We start from the raw sequence: 22,962 nt of genomic DNA, 5'->3' as shown, positions 1-22,962 counted from the left end.
AACCAAAATATTTCAAGGTAAAGTAAGTTTTTATTTATTATTGCACATTCATCTATTTTTCAACTGAAATCATGCAAAAAAATTAGATGGTTTTTAAGGCAGGAGTTGAGATATTCTATCATAATAGGTATACCTAGAATTTTTAGTCTTTTTTCATTTATCAACAGTTGGTTTCTATTCAAAAGACGCCTTCAATGAAGATCGAGGTTAAACGAATACCTGATAGAAGTATCCATATTTAAAATATCTTAGGAATAGGATGCTCCACTTGAAAAAATGAAAACAAGCGAATGAATCGATGTGCTGCATATTCAAATTTCGTTAATTTATAACTTGTATGATTGGACTGCGTTTTAAAGTTCAGAGAATTTCAATGGAACCAACCAACTCCCCTCTTTTCATTCTTTATTCATCAATCAGTTTTCTACATTCCGATTAGACACGAGAACACACGAATTTTCAGATTTTGTATGGGACCTTAATTTAATCTTAATGCGATCCGTGCAACTGCCGATCATGATAATTTCATCATTATGTATGCTTCTTTTCCACCCGTATATCTCTTGTTGGGGAAGTGGATTTTTGTTATGATTCCAGAGCGGGAATATATTATTTCTTTGCTCACACAAGGATTGTGTTTTTCAAGATATTTGACAAAAAAATAAAGTAAGGATGCACGAAGTACGTCTCCGAGCGATAGCTATATCTATATACTATGTAGTAGACTACAGAAGTTCATGATTGTTGAATTTAGATCACTAAAATATTTAGTACAATTCGCAATTAATTCCTCTGATCTGGATCGGAAACTGCCAAGGTTGAAACTGCTGGATCAACAGAACTAGACGACAGTCCCATTCATTCATCGAGAATACCATGGCCGAGATTATGCATTTCAGAGCACCCCCATATCACTCATCGACCGTTCTGCGATACCTGTTGAAATTACCACAGCCACCTATCGCTTAGTAAAGTGAGAGATGCGTACGTGAGAGATCCTGTACCACAGAGTCGAAGGACTATAGCACGTCGAGCTCTGTGCTTCGGGTACGTCCGTTGAGGTTAACCCGAAATAATAAACCAGTGCTTTTGTTTACGGCCTTTTATTGTGTTGACATTCGGTTGACTCTTGCTGTTTCGTTTTCGAGTGGCCTTACCTTGGATTAAGTTGATTTATTTTTGTGGATTCTGTACGAGTATCCTTTACCTATTCGACACATGAACGAAGGTAAGAAATGTGAACCATAGGAGATTGTACAATATGTAACTACTATTCGAGAAGAAAACTAAAAAAAGTCAAGTCCTATTAGATTTGTTGACAACAAGATGAGCGGATGTGTAAGAGTGAACTGGTTTTTGAAATTTCGTATTTGTTCAAAAAATATTAACGATTCGGTAAATGGGAATTATAAACGACCGCTGTAACTATTATTAAGACTCACAGAAATGGACGGGGGATCGAAGAATTTTGGTAATTAATTTGAGCGGCAGATCAACGTCCTATTTATTCATCGTCGAAGAACTGGTTTTGAGTTGGATTGCAAAAATACGTTAGAAAAGAATAAGAAAGCTATTCCGAGAAAGATGTTCGATCGTTTTGTGTGTTAATTTTTTTTTCAATTGGGTTTAACCCAGCTCAAATCATTGGAGGAATTGAAGATTCGATTTTTAATTTGAGGATAAGATCATCGATGATAGGTATATGGGTAGTGCACACCAGTTGTAGTTGAGCAGTTACAAATTGCACAATCGCCTTCAGATACCAGCATAAAGCCATGACGAAAAAATGTAAATGATACCCTGGTTAATTCACTTTCCTCGAGGCGACCATTCACCCGACGGCGAAAAGACCCTGTGATTGACTATTCTGTTATCGATGAACGATATAAAGAGTCATACCAGCAGGGATGTACTCCACATAGTCGACACCGCGTTTTTGTCTTTCGACTGATTTGCGTCCTTCTTTGGAAGCCTGTCATACCAACGGGGGTCAACCCTACACCGTCAGAGTTTGGGATGTCAGCGTCCGGAATGTTCTTAGTCACCAAGAGCGTGAGTCACCGGCGGTCGCTCATGAGCGACCGATTTCTGGGCCCGCCACTGACTTCCGAAGAAATGTACAAATGCCGCTTGTTAACCTGCCCAGCCGGCGGCTACACCGACATCGGTAATACAGGGAATGTAGGTACCAGCCCAGGCAGGTCAGTCAGTTCGAGATATGACACGCAACTCTTCATTCCATTTAAACCACCACTTAAGGATCGCCTACACGTCATTCTTCTATGGTTACGCCGATGGTTCATTTCGATGACCGGACCTCAAACCAACCTCGGGGACCGAGGAGTTCAAATAACACCGTCAATAGTGACTTTTGTTTATTCAGCTCAGATTTCTACCAGTAAAGTATCGTCAACTATGGTTATGGAGAGAGGAATTTTGAATTTATAGAAGAATTCGTTTCTGTTCAATATGAGATTTAATCCTTTTCGTCAACACTACGGTCTACAAGAGTAATATAATTGTTCTTGAGCGACGCACACGGTTTCGTTTCTTCACATCACTAACTTGTCCCATCAGTTGAAATTTTACCTTCCAGTCCTACCCAGTACCTACCAAGAATGTATTCGAAAATCCATCATAACTGTTGTGGAATTATATTAGTTGTCGAGGTCCGTTCCCCAGAAGTAAGCCGCACGCCACTGTAACTACCAGCAACTAGCTAATAATCTGAATATTTATTATAGGAGCCTGTTCTTTGCTGCTTCTATCTCCTCGATATCCAGCAGTAGATTACACATTGTTCAACGGCTGAAACTTTTTTTTAAATATCCAAGCTGTATACCTACCTAATCATCACACCACTAAAGAAATTTGACTTGGCACTTTTTCGTCTATCCTGGGTTCTCAACCATACTTATTATTTCCGAACAGTCTAGGAAAATTAGGATTCGTTCGATTATTTATTCATGTTTAATTTTATATTTATCCACTTGTTCTTGTGGCTGCTGGAATTGAATAATGTTCAAAAATTCAGTGAAAATATATTCACAATGACAAGGACCCATTAATTGAGATAAACCGAGTATCATCAGTCGGAACCATATGTTGGACGTAAAGTATCCACTTGCATTTAAATTGAATTCCCTGTTTGGAAATCATAGTGATGGGACTGCAACTCTCGACTAACGTAGCTGTTTCTCTGGCCAGTAAGAAAAACAACATTAATGCAAATATAATGAAAACGATGAAAGAGTCAAGTCGTAAGGCGTCGAGGAAAGATATTATCAGGCATTTTATTAGACGATTCCAATCGGATGAGGCTGTAGGAAAACAGGATATTGTGTTTGTTTAACGTTCCTTCCATCTCTATACTTGATATTTTCCGATTGGTTACAGTTGAAATGGAAAAGAATTTCACGATTCACATCTTCACAAACTTTCAAGAAATAGACAGTTTTCGAGAAGGTGGTTCAAATTGTTCATAGGGGGCTGTTATAGGTAAAATATCAATATTATTCAATTGTGTGTTATTATATACGTGTGGTTATTATGTTAAAAGCGTTCTTCTAAAAATTAGGCACATTATAAAGTCTCTTTTTGCTCGACCGCTTTTTGTCCACTCCTGGTCATAGGTCTCGCCAAGTTCTCGTTCTTATTTCTCGGAAATAACAAAAATCTTATCGATATTACTTTTACACGTAAAAAGTCTTAGCTTATTATTCGATTTTTGGTTGACAACCATCCCGACTGGAATCAGTCAAGTTTCCCAATCGTTTAGGCGAACTCCGATCAGTCTCCGGACAAGAAGTCCTTATTTTTTTAGGAGCGAACTAGAACGGATATCGACCGTTTATAAACATGAAGTTGGTCACCATCTTCAGTGGGAAAGAAGATCGAGAAGTAGAACCTGATTGCTGCATAATCGGTTTCTATGGTTACGTGGAAGATTCCGGACGTTTCTTGATAGATTGTCGTCATTGAAGAATGACGATTAGTGCGTATGGAACGCTGTGGCCCTGTTGAACTCTGTACCAATTTATAACGATCGAATTGAACGAGTGTCGGATTCATTATAAAATCAGTTTATTATTTATATTTCGTTTGCTTCTATAATAGGGTCGGACACATTACATTATATTTCAGTAATGGACGAACATTTATTTCGAAATTGAATTTCCATGTACAAGTTCCTATTGTGAATGTTCGAGATTAAGAATCGATATCGAGTGCTGTCAGCGGCGCATAGAATAGAATCAATTCCACAGAAACATTCGAAACGCTGAATGACCATTGAATGGGTCGGATATCGATAATTATAATCTGGTACGGCAAATTCCATCGCGAAGGCGCGTATTCTGGCTGCAGATCGATCCCGGCGACTGACTCACCGCTCTCGGGATTTTCAACACCTGATATTCTTCGGAAGACGAGATGGTTAAATGTTGGATTCGAGTGGTGGTCTCTGCGAAAGGTCACCAATAACCAGTTTGGTCAAAAACCGACATAATGTCCGAATATTCAGACGCGGAATATTCGCGGGATATGATTAGATGTTTATAAATCGTGGAAATAACTCTGCATCCTAGCGAAGCCTATAAATAATGGCATTCTCGCGAAGACTCGATTCTTCATTTTGTGATAATGGAAATGATGATACTGGTGTTGTTCCAATCGAATTGGAAATATCATTTTCGAGCCGTAACAAGTTGTGGAATAAATAATTAGACTCAAGTCACATTTGCTCCATTTTTTCTTCTATAACAATAAGCGTAGTCTTCGCTTGATCTCGTACATACCACGATCTATCTCTGAAGAAAAAACGGTGGAAGCCATACCAGAAATAATGGGAGCTGGTCTCATCTTAGTTCGTGAGCACAGTAATCGACTTACTCCTCGAACCGTGGCGCTTTAATAGTTCAAGATCAGGTAAAAAAATGTTCCGATAGACGATGTGAACCGAAAAACCCTCGTCTAGACCAATGAAGCGGCTACTTCTTTTTTGATCTTCGAATTTGGGGCATCCGATTTTGAAACATTATATTTCTAGGAAATACGAGTAGTACCTATGCTTCTGTACAAATCTTGAGGTAGGATGAGTGGACGTTTTCAAGAGACTTGTTTGTTTTTACAGATTGGATCTGTGTAGGCGTGGTACGAATATTTGAACTGGACAAGTATCCGATTTCTATCGTCGAAAAATTTGAAAAAATAAATATAAATTGAGGTTTAAAGTGTACACGAAGTGAGTGAATTTATGACGTATCGAGTAACTTATCACAAGAGCTTACGACAAATGGCCGTACGAAAATGTAATATGTATTGGAACGAAAAGCAACAAGTCGATTTCGCACGATTTCCATCATTCCAAGTCGGTTTTCCTCTTGTATAACATGAGTAATCCGCCTTCCTGAAAATCATTCATTACCTTGCCGATTACGGCGACCGGCGTCATAATTATCGTCTTCCTGCTACCATTTTTGCATCGCAAGCGTTTGCACAGCGCACTGGCGTTCACTCTATATTTTGCATAACATTTAATCAACGGCTTGATTTGCATTCAACATCATTATTTTCCAGTTTTTCTCTCGAAAATCCATCGTTTTCTCGTTTGACTCTTAATGTATTCGCAGGCCTGCAGGATGACGAGTCGTTCCCGTTCTAATTAGTTTGATTGCATATACGCGTCGACGACCCTAAATATTTTTAGAAAACGGATGATTGCTTCATTCTCTACTAGGAAAATCGAATTGTATAAGTCACAATCCGCATAAAATAACAAAAACAAAAAGACGATCTTTATATTTGTTAGATTTTTCATTTAATATGTTGTGAGATTTACTATGCAAAAGGTACAACAAATTAACCATGGTGGTAAATTTGTATGGTTCTATTTTTTCAATTTTATAATCTGGTAATTATACGATCAAACGTTAGACTTTAAGTAAGACTTTGCCCTGTGACAACCTTTGCTTTGTCGCCTCGTGAAAAGACTTGTGCTATAGCACCTGCGAAGAATTCTACATGACGTGAGATGAAATATGGTAGCCATAAAATGGTCTTAAAATAACTCATTCGTGGCTCTGTTCGTATTGCAGATAACTGTGCACAGTGAATTTCATTAATTTACACTACTATACACTGAAGATTGATGGGGCTTTGAAGGATATATCACAAAATATAGGGACAACACATTTACTGTATTTACTATTTTTTTTTTGTATTCCATCTTGATCGAATATGGGTAAATAAATCGTAAAGGAATATATGCATAGAATGATTCATGAAAAGATGAATATGCATTATGTGCATGTGTTGACTAGTTGACTAATCGATGCGTCAGCAATCCTTAAGATCTACTTATGCATACATTCGATTGTTGATTAAAGTCTATTTGTTCTTGACATAACCCTTCAGAGGTATAACATATTCCTTCGAAATATTATTATCTCTGCGATCTATTTTCCGTGAGGCATTGGAAATTAGGTGGTCGACATTTATCGCATATCACAAGAAGTCCCTTTCCACCTATCCACGTCTACTTAAAATACAAATAGCCACTTCTACAGGAAATATAAACGTCTTACTTGATTATATGGCCACTTTATTTACTATAATATCCAGGTGAAAGTGCCTACGGTGTACACCGTTCGGTGTAAAACTACCTGATTCATGCTAATTGGTATTTTCTTTCTTTTCAGATGGGACTTTGCGAGGCGAACTGAGATACTCTTTTAAACCGGTGAAAGATTCTGCATGATATGCGATCGTGAGATTTGATTATCGCCAAACAGTCAGTACGTCATTCCTGCTTTCTTCAGCATAAGGGAATATCGGTCTGCATGTCAACACTTTGGCCGATCATGGTTTCTTCGATGACGGAATCTCGAAATAGATACAGCTAATTGTTGTGTTACTCCAACTGAGCTTACGATTCAGAAATATGAGTTGATTGTGGTCGTTCCAATCCTTCCGAAATGTTCGATAACTTCATAACGCGGATAACGAGTCCCTCGTCCAGAAGAAGGTACACTTATCACTGTCCGGATGTGCATTCAGACCCAGAGGAAAATAGCGCGCCTCTTACCGCGAGAAAACCTAGGCTGTTGGAAAGGAGAAAGAGGAGCAAAAAGGGACTGCTGGAGACAGGCTTAAGGCAGGCCAGGAGCCTTGGAAGACTAGATGGAATCAAGGAGGTGAGTCATCTTAAAAGAGAAAATGGAACACATTGAAAAAAATTGTTAATCAATTTAACTTAAAGTTTGCAACTTTGTACAGGGTGGGCAAATAAGCGAGGTAAGCGGCTATATCTCAGGATCCACTCATCGTAGAGACTTGCGGTAAAAAATTTTACCACTAAAGTAAACAAAATAAAACACTAGAAATTATTTTGAAGTTCATACCTCCACCGCTAGGGGGCGTAATAGCTATCGTCGAGTGGAAAAATGCATTTTACTCGAAAAATTTTCATATTGAGTTGGAAAAAAAATATCATCACTGTAAACCTTGGAAAATTCTCTATCTGTTTGAATTGTCACTTTCGATTTTGCGACATCAAATAAGGGTGGGGGAAAGATAGAAATCTGACTGATTGAAATGTCTGTAACTTCAGTTTGGCTCAACATTTTTGAGCAAATTAGATCTTATTCGACAGACAACATCTTGTTGATTAAGGAAAAAATACACTCATGATGAATTTGATTCAGCTGCTTCCGATAGGGAGCGCTGAGTCAGAAGTTCATTGTTTTGTTCATTTCTCTCTGAAATTTCAAATGTAATGATAGGATTTTCTTAACAGAAACAAAAATTTCATTGAATTTGCATGAAAAATCCTCAAGGTCGCAAAGCGATAATTTCAGGCGTTCTGAAGTTATGGCCGAAAGAAGATATTCTTCAACTGATGCACTGCGAAAAACCAAATTGAGTCTTCAAGTTCTAACAGAAACAGAAATCCTATCAAATTTGTATGAAAAAACCAAAAGGTCGCAAAGCGATAGCTTCAGGCGTTCTGGAGTTATGGACGAAAAAAGATATTCTTCAACTGATGCACTGAAAAACTAAATTGTGTCTTCTTTCGGCCATAACTCCAGAACGCCTGAAGCTATCGCTTTGCGACCTTTTGGTTTTTTCATACAAATTTGATGGGATTTCTGTTTCTGTTAGAACTTGAAGACTCAATTTGGTTTTTCGCAGTGCATCAGTTGAAGAATATCTTCTTTCGGCCATAACTTCAGAACGCCTGAAATTATCGCTTTGCGACCTTGAGGATTTTTCATGCAAATTCAATGAAATTTTTGTTTCTGTTAAGAAAATCCTATCATTACATTTGAAATTTCAGAGAGAAATGAACAAAACAATGAACTTCTGACTCAGCACTCCCTATCGGAAGCAGCTGAATCAAATTCATCATGAGTATATTTTTTCCTTAATCCACAAGATGTTGTCTGTCGAATAAGATCTAATTTGCTCAAAAATGTTGAGCCAAACTGAAGTTACAGACATTCCAATCAGTCAGATTTCTATCTTTCCCCCACCCTTATTTGATGTCGCAAAATCGAAAGTGACAATTCAAACAGATAGAGAATTTTCCAAGGTTTACAGTGATGATATTTTTTTTCCAACTCAATATGAAAATTTTTCGAGTAAAATGCATTTTTCCACTCGACGATAGCTATTACGCCCCCTAGCGGTGGAGGTATGAACTTCAACATAATTTCCAGTGTTTTATTTTGTTTACTTTAGTGGTAAAATTTTTTACCGCAAGTCTCTACGATGAGTGGATCCTGAGATATAGCCGCTTACCTCGCTTATTTGCCCACCCTGTACTTTATATTATCAAACCATTTAATTTAAGCTCAAAGGAATTGATTAACGAGTATCTGGCCGTAGTGAATTATTTTGTAATTAATCAGTAGGATCGCTTGTTTGGGCGCATTTCAGATTTTACGTTATTTGAGTATTCCAATTTTCAATCATCAGCGATTGATAAATTGTTAATATTATCCAACGCACTCTTTCACGAACAAATTTTTTTACTCATTACGAAATGAATCGTTATCTATATTTTAATTTGACCGGATTGTTTATTCCGACTCACGTCTTGTTACGATCAGTAGAAAGGAAACGCAAAAAATCGATTTATTCAGGATAAAAATGTAGAAGTCACGATCGCGTAATTTAGACTATAAGATTTCGGCTCGAATTATGCAAGTCTGTTACCGCTCGAATTCAGTCATATTTGGTATTCGACCACAAAATCAGGTGCCTTTCTAAATCTCTTACTGACCCTTATTTTTGTGTTGATTGAATTTCGTTTCAAAATAATCGATGAAGGTTATTTCTCGCCCATCACATTCTACAGATTTTATTTCCTAGAATGTTACTAATTTTAAGTTGAACATAATAATAAACCGAAAATTGCTAGACTAATAGAAAGGGATCGAACAATGCATGAAAATCGTTTGACGTACCTTCAATCGGATGACAGTCAAGGATTAAATCCCAGGAATCTAGGTTGGGTTGAACAAATGTTCGTTCGTGCACATTAGTTTTTCTATGATAAATCTCGATAGATCGCTATTAATATTATAACATTATGTATTACCCTCAATATTACCTAACTGTATATATGTATATGAGCTTCTCGCAAGGTTATTCGGCCTCAAATTGGAATACACGAGACATTCAATTCAGTTCGAAAGTTATCAGGCCGCGAGAGAACTGGTAGAAGCATCGAACGCAGAATGGATTTTGATATTTATTTTGTATATAGACGTTAACTAACTGTTCTATTAACTTTTACTCCTCCCACAGTCTGAGTTTATGCACCTAGCTCGAATCTATAAAAATGATGGAGCGACTCGGACAGGAATGCTTCTTAATATCCTGTTATCGGGTTTTTTCAAGTCGGCCGCGTTGCTGCTCGGTCTGCAGGAATGTTACGTCTTGGTTTCAACGGGAAACTCGGATGGCAACACAACAAAATTCTGCTATTTTCGGATGCAGTTTTAGAAAATATCACAATTGTATTTCTAGAAGATCCGAGTAGGAACAAATGATATTCGGAGCTTCCATTGAATTAAATGGAGGTCGCGGAGGAATTTTTTGTGGGGAAATTCGAGTTCAGCACAATATAAGTCAGAATTACGTCGAAAGAAAACCAGCAAACCGCTAAATGCAACTATGCGTTGAAGAAGAAGGTGGACAAGGTCACTCACCACATTGAGTAATTCGATGGCATTCAACGCAAGCCCATAGATGATTCCTCGATATTTATATTTACACGTTCCTAAACATTCTTGTGTCGTTCGAAAGATGAGTGTTATAAATTAGGCGTCGAGAAGCCTTAAATTCGTAGTTGCATAACAATGGAACTTTGCTCGATTCATCTTTTATTCATCTCTCGCATCGACGAGGAACTGATTCATGCTGCCTTATTTAGATACGCTAATTATCTATTTCTTGTCAATTCTCTCATTTCGAAGGTCTGATTAGTGTCCTTCATTTGGCTCCCACAAAGTTCCGTACAATTGAATCCACAAGTAAACAACCACCCCTAGTAGATACAAATAGAATATTGATAGTAGGCATTTCTGCAACCAACTTTTCCTACATTCATTAACGTCCGTTGGACATAAATCTCCGAATGAGCATGAAAGAAGCGGGGCGAAGAAATAAATGGTCGCGATTGCAGCGTCGTCTTTTTGCTGTCTAATATTATATATTATTAATGTACCGAAGATGAAAAATAAACCGACGTTGCTTGCAACGAAATCCCACGTTACAAGTTTCCCATCTTTTATTTATTTTTCCACCAGTGCGACTCGTTCCGCTCATTTTACGCGAAATCTGAAATGGTAATAAATGAAATAGCTCGGTTCTCTTCTACCGCGCGCTCATTGGTGGTATCCGTTCGAAGGAAATATTTTCAACACGTCTCTATTTATTAATTACCGCATTTTAAATGGACGGATTACCTTTTTTCTTCTTTTTTTCCGCGTGCGTTCCACGAGAAAAACCAGGTGGACTGCAGAAAAATCCAGGACTGCGCAATTACCAACAGACAACCTCGATAACTCGTCCACTAAAGGCAAGAACAGGATGCGAAATTATTACATTATATTTTAAGTGTTATTGATTAATTGTGCCAGAGCCAGCAGTGACGTAGAAGGTACTTCTTGATATAGAGCCTCTAATTTCACATTTTTGAATGACTCTTTCCCTAAATATTCTCAAATTACGATCCCATTTATAAAAAAACATAGTATGTATAGATAGGTACAACTGATTTCTTACCTTGGAAAAATAAATTCGTGGAAGTTGCAACCTATCACTCATTTCTATGTTTTTCTCAACCTTAAGTGGACACCCGCAGAGCTTCATTTCCCGAAGACAAATTGTGCTTCGTTCGATGGACGACCTTTTGAACCTCGTTGAACGCAGGAAATTCACTAATTTCCTGACGGAAATTGAATTTGCCTAAAGAGATACCACTTGCATTGATTTTCACGGTTCGGTTCCTCTTTTGAGTGTTCATTTCAAAGTTTCGGCTTTTGTACCAATTTACAATAGTGAGCTCAAGGTTAGGCGTCGCGTCGGATCGAAAAGGAAATAGGATTCTAAAAATTAATTAATTCATAAAATCGCTTAGATAACTGTATTTTATTTCCGAAACGATATTCAGTTCAATTGATTCAGAAAATGTGTAGTTCAAATGCTGTTTATTCTCATTCGAACAATTTCAAAGATAAGTAATATTGTGATTTATTATTTTATTCTAATTTTTGAAGCTATTTCCTAATTATGAATGAACATATGAAGAGAGAACTATTTTAGTGATTAAATATAAAAAAACTTTGATTGACGATTACTTTTTTTTTAAATCTTCAAAATATAGGAGTAAAACCCATCAGTAAGAGATTCATATTCTTCGAGAAAGTAAGAAGCACATCATCTCAAGGATTCAGCCTTCACATGCCCCGAAATAGTTACAAATGGCCCGCGGCCTTCAAGGCCTCGCCCGACTTATTCTCTCTTCTATCCGCGATATGTTCGAGTCGAAGAAGGCTAACGGTTTTGCGGACTGCCAATTCGAATTCCTATTCCTCCTAATTAATAAGAAATATCCTATCTGCACTACCGTGACCCAGTCATCTTCGGTACCATCCATTAGAATTCTGCGTTTTGGACTGTTACATCAGCGATGTAATTCAACAGGTGCCATCTCTGATCGCCTGCGAGAGATAGTATTTACCCAATCCTACTTATTATCATAGGAAGAAGCAATGGCGTGAGTTAACTGCGACTGATAAGTTCCATTCGATATTACAACAAAGACCGGGATAATTATCTCTGCCGAATATACACCTGTGGGCATATCATTGTCATGGCCCGAATGCAGGCTTTGTACCGTCGAATTAACATTCTTTCTACCTAACAACCTGGAGATAAACCAATATTTGCTCGTGGTACCGTATCTAACATATTCGAGATTTAATTATTGTGAGGTGCCTCGATAACGGTAGTACTTATTTTCGTGTCTTTTCATTTAGCGGTAAACATTCAGGTGCACACGACCGTATTCATGAGATGCCGATGTTGCACAATCGTCCTGGAATTCTGCCATCGTCATATATTATGTTCGGCTTAGATAATACGGACGATTTTTGGTTGATTTATCGATAGTATCTCTCTTCTAATCCGAGACATTCCTCGAACCCGTTGGGCTCGATCGATAAAATCGGATTCGACCAGATCGAGAAGCCTGACCCCATTCCGGAAGTAATGTCTTTCCCGAAATGGTGCGCACCCACTTACAAGATTATGTCACGTATATGGCTTGAATCTTTGTTTATTCAATTTTAAAATGTCACTTCTGGTGTTATCTTTAAACAAAGATTTCTACGGACGAAGATTAATCTCGTGTTACGAAATGCCATTGGTATAAATTCTTTTAAACTTTGAATTATCTGTATTTACAGCGATACCTAAGATCTAAACCTCGAGGTAAGGGATGATTATGAACCAGATTTATGAAGAATCGAACGTTTATCACTCCTTCCAGCGGATCTACCGGCGTGGCCTTTCAATAAACCCTTCGTCCGTCAGATTAGAAGTTTCCGCTGATGCTTCGATTGCCTTGTCACGACCTCCCGTGGCCACTTTATCCGATCAGCGTCCAATATTCCCCCATTAATTGGAGAATCGGCAGCTCGAAGTGAACCGTTAATGTTTCTTTATCGATGGAAATTGGTATGCTGGCTAATTTTCAAATTAGACCTTGAAGCACATGCTCGAGAGCTTTCTGTACACGGTCACGATTGATGCAAATTATCGGCGACCAGGATAGGCATGTGCGAAGTCGATGCTGCGATCTTATAGGATATCGGATCGCTTTAATGATCTTTTTCATCTTGTCTTTACCATCCGCGATACTGTCTTTCTTTTCATCGGACATCGAGATTGATCTGTGTCTTACCTATTTCTCCTGTCTTCTCTAAGCGTCTAGTCCGTCCCAAAAGATAGGTATCGTTTTTTTGTTTGATTCGAGCCAAACTTTCACATTGTATCCTAAATTGCTTGTTTTTCTCTTTCGAGTGAAATTGTGCCGTTTCTATTCATAAGTCGTGGAAACTTTGGAAAACTTTGCTCTGAACGCACACTTTTTCTCACTCATTGTCGGATGTAATCGAATGTAATAAATATATCTCCAGAGTAGAGCCTTTGTCGTTCGGATTTTTCACCTCTTGAAAACGCCCTTCCGTTGTCACTTTCGATAAAATGAGAGATACACGTGAGACCAAGTCACGGTACACTCGATTCACACTCGAAAATTAGCATCCGATCGAGAAAGTCGGGCCGCCTTCGACGAACAACAAATAGTTCTATTCCATTCATACCGCTTGAATATAATGGAGACACGCAAATAGAAACGGTTTCATAGAGTGCGATCGAACACGCCTCTGTGATTCATCGGATCGTTCTGAATAAGAATTCCATATTGAACTGGCGTACACGGGATACGTTTCTTCGGGATTTATGTTCGGTCATATAGGGAATATGGTATATGAATTTTCTTCTAAGAACTCATGAATTATTGCCAAACAAAAATTCGCTTATTTTACCATATGATTTTACGCGCCGTTGTCAAACTTATATTTGATTCAGATGAGTTTCTATGAATTATGACATATCATTTGTACATGCAGGATATTCATTTATTACCTACTTGGGCCATGAACGTGGAAAAAAAATCATAAAATTCGACATAAGACATGTTAAAATATGATAGTAAGTATAGCAAGCTGGATTCGACCCTGCGCTTCCAGTTTGTTTAACGAGATAAATTCGCGATCTCGATCCGTTTCTTTTCATCGGTAGAACAGAAATGGCTAATACTCATATATAAATAGCGTTGGACTCCTGTAAAAAGAGACCAAGCAGGAAAGAGCCACAATAATTCCTTAAGAAATGCATTGTTCGAAGGCCTGGTCATCCTAACAAGGGAGTGGGCACCGGCATTCCTCTTATGTCGTATGTAGAGCTGAGAGATCGTGTCCCTCTTCTCTATAATGGGACTCAAAGTCTTATAGATTTGTAGAAGAAGGCAAAACAATTGATTCATGGATGTATGACTGGCTCCCGGCGACTTTATTGCTTCCAGGAATACAGGACAAGATGGAAGAGGTGTTGAACGTTATTCTTTTCCGATAAGGGTATTGATTACTCTTGGAAAAACTGCCTCTCTTTCTATGAGGAATTGTTCTCGTGCTCCAAATTTCCTTCTTTCATTTCTCTCTTATTTATGATATTCTAATTAATAAATTGCTACTTTACTGAATTACATTTCAGAAATAAATCAAATAGGATACTATAGAGAATACCTGAAAAAGAAGAATATTCTTCTTTAGTCCTCTTTCAGTCATTCACTCTGAGAGATGAAATAATAACGTTAATTTCGTATAGACCATCATATAATGAGATGTTGCAAGATTATAGAGACGTCGGAAAGTGAAACGCGAATCGAGGGACCTTTTCGGAAAGAATACCAGTATTCAGCCTATTTAGAAACGAAATTATGTAATTTGGATTGACGCAAAAAATTAAGATATGTAACGTATACGTTATTTCCTTGTTATTATACGAAGATTATGCAGATTACATCTTCCTAGATGAAATTGGGCAAAATACGAAGATAATCATTGATGAAATTATAACTTTATATTTATCAGCAGTAAGGTACGAGTATTATATTGGATATGGAAAAAATCAATCTTGATCCTCTTCAATTTAGATTATTTTGTGAATCTTTCAACAATAATTCTTGATTGGAAACGTAGGATTAGATAGTTTGTTGTCGAACGCTCTTAACCAAAACATATCATGAACCTGTTTCAGATCCAGGTGCTGTGATTTACAGTGAAGGATTATGTATACAATACGTACAATCTATCTATGTATAAACAGGTTACCAAGACTCTAGATTTTCTTGTCATGCGTCATCGACAAGTTCCCTTGAATATCTATTGAACAGTTTACTAATGTGTAAGATTCATTCTATTGAAATTCAAGCGATTCCAGTTCTTCTGAACGCTATACTTCACGGAGAATAAAAACTGTTCTAAAGGTGGTTTTTCATGTCTGCAATTTTCCTTTTTGATTCTTCTAATCGGACGATGATTGTGTCGGACACGCCACTGAGGACGTTAATATCCACAACCTTGTAATAACAGCAAGATCTTGTTTTGTGCTGACATACAGTTCAAATTATGAATATGCAATATTTATATGTAAGATAATGATCAGCTAATGAGATGTATGTTCTACTGACACAAATCCATACTTTTACTTTTAACACTTTTCGTTATAATAAAACATTTCCTGTTTCTATTTGAGGGCTTGCAGATTTCATTGAATATTGATGAATGAAGCAAAAAAAGACATTATTGAATAATGATATGTCTTCTTCAGTGATTTAGTTCTCAAATTTAAATTTAAAAAAACAGTTTATATTTTGTTATTATTATTGATGGTTACATACATATATACGAAATATAAGTCTTACAAGTAAACGACTTTTTTTCTAGTGCTTCAAATACATCTCATAAGCAAGTAAATATAAGTCCTTAATAATAATCTACAAATAATAATCTGAAAAATCAATTAGGAATGAAGCTCGTACGGTTCTGATTAAACACTTGGACTAACATATAAATATTTCTGAATCCATTTTCGTTGCAAGCAACAACAAAGGTCGACAAGTAGAGTGGAAAAGGTCGCTAGAGACCGGGTTATCGTTCGGACATTAAATACCTGGTGAACGAACAATCATGTAGGACGGAAGTGTGTAATAGTCTAATAGGCACAACCGAACAAAGCAGCTCGCCAAGTGTGACCAACTACCAATGTTCAGGCTCTGCCTATCCCACGATGCCATCGGAAAGTATAAAACTTCTGTGCACCTTCTTTTATTTACACGTGAGTCTCATAGATTAACTCATCTCTTCTTCATGCCAAGCGCCGCGACTCTATTGTGAAAATGAGCCTGGCTCTCAACAATGGGTAGAATCTTCCGTTTTAATTATGGAGGAACAATTGAATTAGAAGTCTGGAAAAATTCCCATGGGATCCTGACTGAGATCGAGAGTATGAACAGTTTCGATTTAAATCACTTTCGCTGAAAAAAAAATATATAAATACATAACAGAAATAAACACACAGTGTGTTTGATTAATCAATTAGTCAAAGAATTATTTTTTGACTGACACACGCTTACCTTCCGATGATCCCCTATCGTATAAGAAATTGAGTAATAAACTTTTGATAGTAGATTGAAGCATCTCTGGTCGGTTTTATGAAAGCACATTGTCAAACTTGTATTACTTTCGGATATAAAGGCCAACGTCAAGTGCATCTTCAATAAAAATCAACCGTTTGAAAACAGAGGCGTAGCTCACACTCACCTGAAATTCCATACAATTGATTTTCTTATTATTTATATCTATAAATGTGAAAACTATTCATATGAACATATTGAGAGGTAAAGTGTATACATATAATGGATTAAATCGGTAGTACGGATCAAAATACTCAAATTGGATTTTTTTTTATTGAGAAACAGGTCCAAGTATTGCCCGAATGAATTGGTTGAACCTAATATAATTGTTTCAAATTCATCATGAAATATGAGTACCTGATCGAGATTATTTTAGTTTTGGGGGAAAACGTGAAGAAAATTTTCTTTCCTTCCTTCCACTCCACTGAGCCTGTTCACCTGTGGAAGTCTTCGACATTTCACGCACATCGCATACAATCCGTTTTATGATCCTATAACGAAATCCTCGTTAAAATATTCAGACGTATTAGTCATGATATCCATAAGAACCCAACTGGTCACCCAGGATGGTACAAGAGTTTTGTCTCGAATGGCCGTTTTGTCCTTCGAACGTGAACCGATGGTTCGTCTTCGGTCTATTAAGCACGATTCAAAGGTAAAAACATAGCTCTTTTCTCAGAATAGCTCAATTTTTTATCATAAAGAAATAATGAAAATCTGTACGGCTTCAGAATCTGTACATTTCAAGTCTAGTAATTCAAAGCGGCACCATTTACTTTTCATAGTTCTTCAAAAATCTTAATGTTTAAGAATTTTCTATTCCTTTTTTAGATTTTACACTATCCAAAACTGTTTGAATAACGGTTAAAAGTGTTTATTAAAATTCATCAGAACAATTTAAAATATAACAGTAGGTTCATGTTAACGAAGCTGAGCTTTACTGGCACCTCAAACTGTTTCAACACCCACTGAATTAGGACAAATAGATTCGTTATAAAAATGTCCCACATTATAAAAAACGAGTGTCGTCAAATTTTGTCCTAAATATCTACAGACGACTGCCCTCGGCATTTGTTACTGAAGTAGGCCGAGATCGGGGTATTTGTCCGAATCTACCCACGCTTGGTAATGAAATTGCGGATTTGTGCTGCTTACAATTACCTGGGTCAGAATGGTAAAAGCCATTTTATGTACTGGTGGAATTTTTATAGCATTATCACGATAAATCTGTGTACAGGATGTGTTATGGTGAATTAAGCGTATAAACGCTACGGATATTCGTTTGGCTGGTTTCGAGGCGAAGGTCATCCGACATCCCTTGCGCTGTTCGTTTATTGTTTACAGTGATGAACGTTTTGGTGTAGTTGGAGGAATGAACATTAACCTAGCTCTATCGGGTATTTTAAATTTCTTAATGTTCCATGCCTAAGTATTCAACACATGGGGTGTATAAAAACATAGAATCACCACGTTTTATAGAAACATCTTAGAATTTAGAAGAACCTAAATGAAATTTATTCAATTATTACTGGATGAGAGTGCATTTATGAAATTTTTTGAACCACAAAAATGCCCCGATTGGCCAAATGCGGTCCTGTTCACAGATCGACCGTATTTACGTCTGGAGTAATTTACATTCTCTCTTACAATTTAACCTCATGCATATTAATGATTTTGTTGTAATAGAGAATCATTTTTACCGATATGGGCTGATATGAAGTGTTCTCATAAGAGACTTTTTAAATGGCAAATTGACTACGTCACCTCGCTTCGAGACCAATCTTCTCTTTTGTGTGTTTATTTTTTCCTCCTGGCCGTATTGTTATTGCTATAAATTGTCCAATCATGTGAATGAGTACAGGTGTTATTGCAGCCATTCATTGTAGCTATTGTAATTCAGAGCATGCCATGGTTGTTCTCCTATATGCACGGGGAAATTAAAATGTCTTCTCTCTGTCTAATTTTATGGCTAAACTCAACGAACATGGGAAATTTTCGAATGATTATTCCATTACTTAAAAATTCTTTTTTCTTAGAACGTGATCTATTAACATTTCCAATATTTGATGGATCTATAAATTTCAAAAAGTTGAGTAGTCGTGTTATTTATTATTATTAGACATTTCCTTTGCAAATTCACATATTCACACATATTCTTTTACTGAGAAAAATGCTTCATCACCCGCCTCACGTTCCTTCATTCAACTTCTTCGCTTTCGTAATTGACGTAATAAAATATTATTCTTTCTTCTTTTTTCTTGACCATAATGAATTATTATCTCTCAACGACGACCATCCTTTCTTCTTGAAAAGTTGCATTTTTTATATATCTTTATGTAAGCCTTATTAACCAATTATTTATTGTTCTCAAGTCTCTACGATAAATAATTCAATGGCTCTCTAGAAAACTTTCGCCTGTTTAAATTCAACAATTGAATATCATCCATCCTAGATTGACCGATAATGGTTCTCGGGTTTCACGGACCATTGTTTCCTTTCGGAATATTCAACTGCTATGATTAGAGGAGACAGCGAGAATCAACATTATCGACGCTTCTATGCAGTCGACGATCGAATTTCAACAAATGATCAATCGAAGATTTTTTTCCACTTGGCGTGTCGTGAAAGTGAAAATCAGGCATTACTTGTGATTCATGGTCACCAAAATCGAGATCATTTGAACGCTTCATAGTCGGAGAAATCGGACGTGATGAAATGGAAGCAGTAAAAAAAATGCTGTTAAAAAGCTTCGTTGTTATTCAGTTAGAGTTGTTTAATACTTCTCTAACAAAGTTACTTCGTTACGAGGAATTTATTCTGACATTTTCTAGAGATTGTTAAATTATTTGAGTATTGTAATAAATTTCGCAATGCTTTCCTGTTCTTGAAAATGTTAACCGGACATTCAGCTGAAGTCGCCCCTGCACGTTCGAGATGCTAGGAGAAAAAGAAAATCGGATCGAACCTGTATGGTTACATTACTGATCACAGCGATTTCTTCATTATAACTCACCGAAAAATTCATATATCAATTTGTCATTACGTGTGCTCTCATTGTTATGTAACGGCGCATACAATGGCGTTTTGTTCTCGCCCGTTTCTTGCCGCCCTGTGTTTTGCTGCGTCCGAAAATGGACTCGAACGAATTCGAGATTGGTCCTGGTGGACAGGCGCGGAAATTTTGATTGTTGCCAACGGTATTCTTCCCTGTTTTTTCGCTTCGGCGATGCTGCATTGTACGAATTGATTATTGACCTTCGAAAATGAGACTAATCTTTCTGAGAAGGTGGGAATACCTATCTGAAAGATGACGTTGAAACATGATCCTTCGAAAAGGGTTCCTGTAAATATCTTCATTATTATCTGAAATCTTGTCGTTGACACGTCCTTCTTTAACGATCGGGCACTTGGTCCTAGATATCCATTTCTACTGACAACGTCACGTTTCCGAAATATTTATCTACTTTCTTTTCAGTAGAAAAAGGTACAATTACGGATCACTTTTGTAAAAGTATACCCTATGCGTGAGAATATATGAAAAAAAAAATACTTATTACCTACCAGTTTCACCTCGACGTATGAACTTTTCTTGCAAAGCGCTTTATGATTTTTAAAATATCGCATTTATATTTCAATTTCATATCTGATCCAATAGATGATTGAAGTAACATCAAACGAAGCACCAGCATATGTGTGCATCTACGCCGCTGTTTTAATAATTTCCAAGGCTCCACTAGCCCAACGTTTTATCATCGGTCCACGTCAAAACCACTTTGCTCCTCCTAGTCCTTTTTTTATAATATAAAAGTTGGTTGTTCACAGTGTAAACAGCTTCGAGATGCAGGTCTAGCATCTCCGGTAAATTTGAGGCAATTTGTCGGGCAGCTAGAACACGATGAAAATGATTGTTGTTATCCGAGAAAACGTGATCGGTTCACGAACGAAGGAGTCCTTGGTGAACCATAGAAATGTGACCGATTCGGGTTATTAGCGACATCTGATTGTCTATTCAATTAACTATGGAACTAATTTTCAGATTTTTTACCTTCGTTTCTGAAGGATGTGATTCACCGATCCTTAGTTGGTGCAAAAATGTCAAGGTTCTGCTGAATAAGGCAAAACTCGAACGCCTTATATTCAGTGAACTTTGGATTATGGAACTTTGAAGTTGACAAATTAGGTTCGTTTGTAAACAAATATCCACAATACAACATTTCAAACTGTGAGAACAATATATTGGAATTTTAATTACTTTTGTTTGTGATTACTCGAGATTTTAGAATTTAAACAGATGGAGGTTTTTTGTTGATGAAGTGAATGTGGTGGCTTATTCAATTAACAGAAACGACCAAAATCAATTAGTACAAATACAAAAAAAACCTTTTATAATAAGTAGAGGTTAATTGGTTGAAATAAATCGAGATTCGGCACCTGGAAATCTCGATTAAGAGCCCATGGCGGAATCGATGCAGCGCAAGATAGGAAATTGGACGACGAGGGGCATAATTCATACCGAGTGATAGATCACGGGCCGAGTGTCCGCAAAACGTTGAAGACTCATAAATATTAATATACTGGAGAGATGTTATCCGCTAAATTCCGCGACCACTGATGTGTGTACGACGACGTCATAACTGGTTTTTCGTTATTTCAACCAGGAGAATTCACGCCGAACTTTTCTCGTTTCATTGTCAAAATTCCCAAAAGACATGATCAAGATCTTATCTCGTTTTTCGAAAATTGCGAAATGCGATGGTCTGAACAAAACGGGGATATCGATTTAATTATATTTCACTTAGTGACTTGTTCGTCTGTACGCTTTGCGCAGGGTGAAAAGCTCATCGCTAATCGATATGATTACACCTTCTTATTTCCAGTAATTCTCGAAAAATATCCATTAGATTTATTAATACTTGGAAATGAGGCATTACTTTTTCAAATCGATCTGTCAATTTGAATCCTGCAGACCACAACTATTCTCTATCGGCTGAATATTCTTTTGGAATATTATTTTCATTTTGTCAACTCGTATTACTGAACTTGTTCTGATAACTGTGAAAACTATTTATATTAGGATTTATTAAATTTACATTGGTAGATATTCATAAAAGCCACGTGGTTTACAGATCTTATCTTTCCTTCTTCATCAAATATCTAGGACAGATCTCGGCCACATCTTCGCATTCCTCCGAGCACTGAATCGTCTTCTTCAACAGTTTCCTTGCAACGTCAAAATATACGTGCACTTTATCAAGTATGAAGTTGTGAAATGGCTTTATAAATAACACCAGCTGACGGTTTTATATGCCTCCTTTCCTTCAGAAGTCGGAAAATGCCGCCAGCCCACTCTTCACGTTAAATCATAACAGTGATTTGCTAACTCCATGAGGATTTTACGACAATGTCCAATCGGAACAGGTCACCCTTCTGATGGAAATATCGGAAGAATACTTGAGGAATCGTTGAACTTTGAAGGTGGCCATCATCAGATATCTCACTTTGGTAAACCCCAGAGATGGTTCGCCTGGAAGACATCTGCCAAAAAGGCGGTGGAATTTTTAAGGTTTCGTACGCTTCGAACCGTATCTGAATATTTTTATCAGATCTACGTGGCCATTGGCCAGTTCTGAAGAAAAATGCGACCGACCAGATTTTGTCCGCCTGCAGATGATGGCCTAAAGAAAAAAGTTGTTTTAAAATTCAAAATACGAAATTTAAGAAATTTTAAATGTACAAGAAACTTGGGTAATCATTTGAAATAGGTACTGTAAAACAGTAACTACTATCCTTGAAGATGCTTAAAAAACATCGTATGCCAATCCGACTAGCAGAATCATCTTCAAGATTTCCATCAAATCAAGGATGTAGGTATTCGACGATGGAGTGTCCGCGAAAGAAATTTGAATACAAAACCTCCATCATAATTCTTCGTTCTTCAATATAACAGAGAGAGAAATTATGGACGCCCCCAAACGTTAAGAAGTACGTATCAATGGCAATTCAGAGAAAATAGAAAAAGGACGAGATGATATATACTCTGGAATTACTAGTTGGAATATTACTGAACACTCTGAATGATTGTCATCCTCCTTCGCGAATACAGGGTTGGCACTACCGATCTTCGCAATTTC

The 22,962-nt window shown here is 37.1% G+C and overlaps 1 protein-coding gene across 6 annotated transcripts in view; it reads left to right on the top strand.

The window, feature by feature from the left end:
• The window catches only part of LOC123682368 (rho GTPase-activating protein 20-like), a 49,790-nt gene that overhangs the window by 6,416 nt on the left and 20,412 nt on the right, over nucleotides 1–22,962 (top strand). For 4 of the 6 annotated variants that reach the window (XM_045620949.1, XM_045620946.1, XM_045620947.1 and 1 more), the window contains exon 4: nucleotides 6,699–7,193. In XM_045620949.1, the coding sequence (XP_045476905.1) occupies nucleotides 6,975–7,193 (219 nt within the window). In that variant the 5' untranslated portion in view covers nucleotides 6,699–6,974. Of the gene's footprint in view, nucleotides 1–963; nucleotides 1,229–6,698; nucleotides 7,194–22,962 lie in introns of those variants that run through there. The other 2 variants (XM_045620945.1, XM_045620956.1) reach the window with 2 other exon arrangements.

The sequence above is a fragment of the Harmonia axyridis genome, chromosome 6 (assembly GCF_914767665.1).
Source record: "Harmonia axyridis chromosome 6, icHarAxyr1.1, whole genome shotgun sequence".
Lineage (NCBI taxonomy): Eukaryota > Metazoa > Arthropoda > Insecta > Coleoptera > Coccinellidae > Harmonia > Harmonia axyridis.
This window is presented reverse-complemented; position numbering and strand designations above follow the sequence as displayed.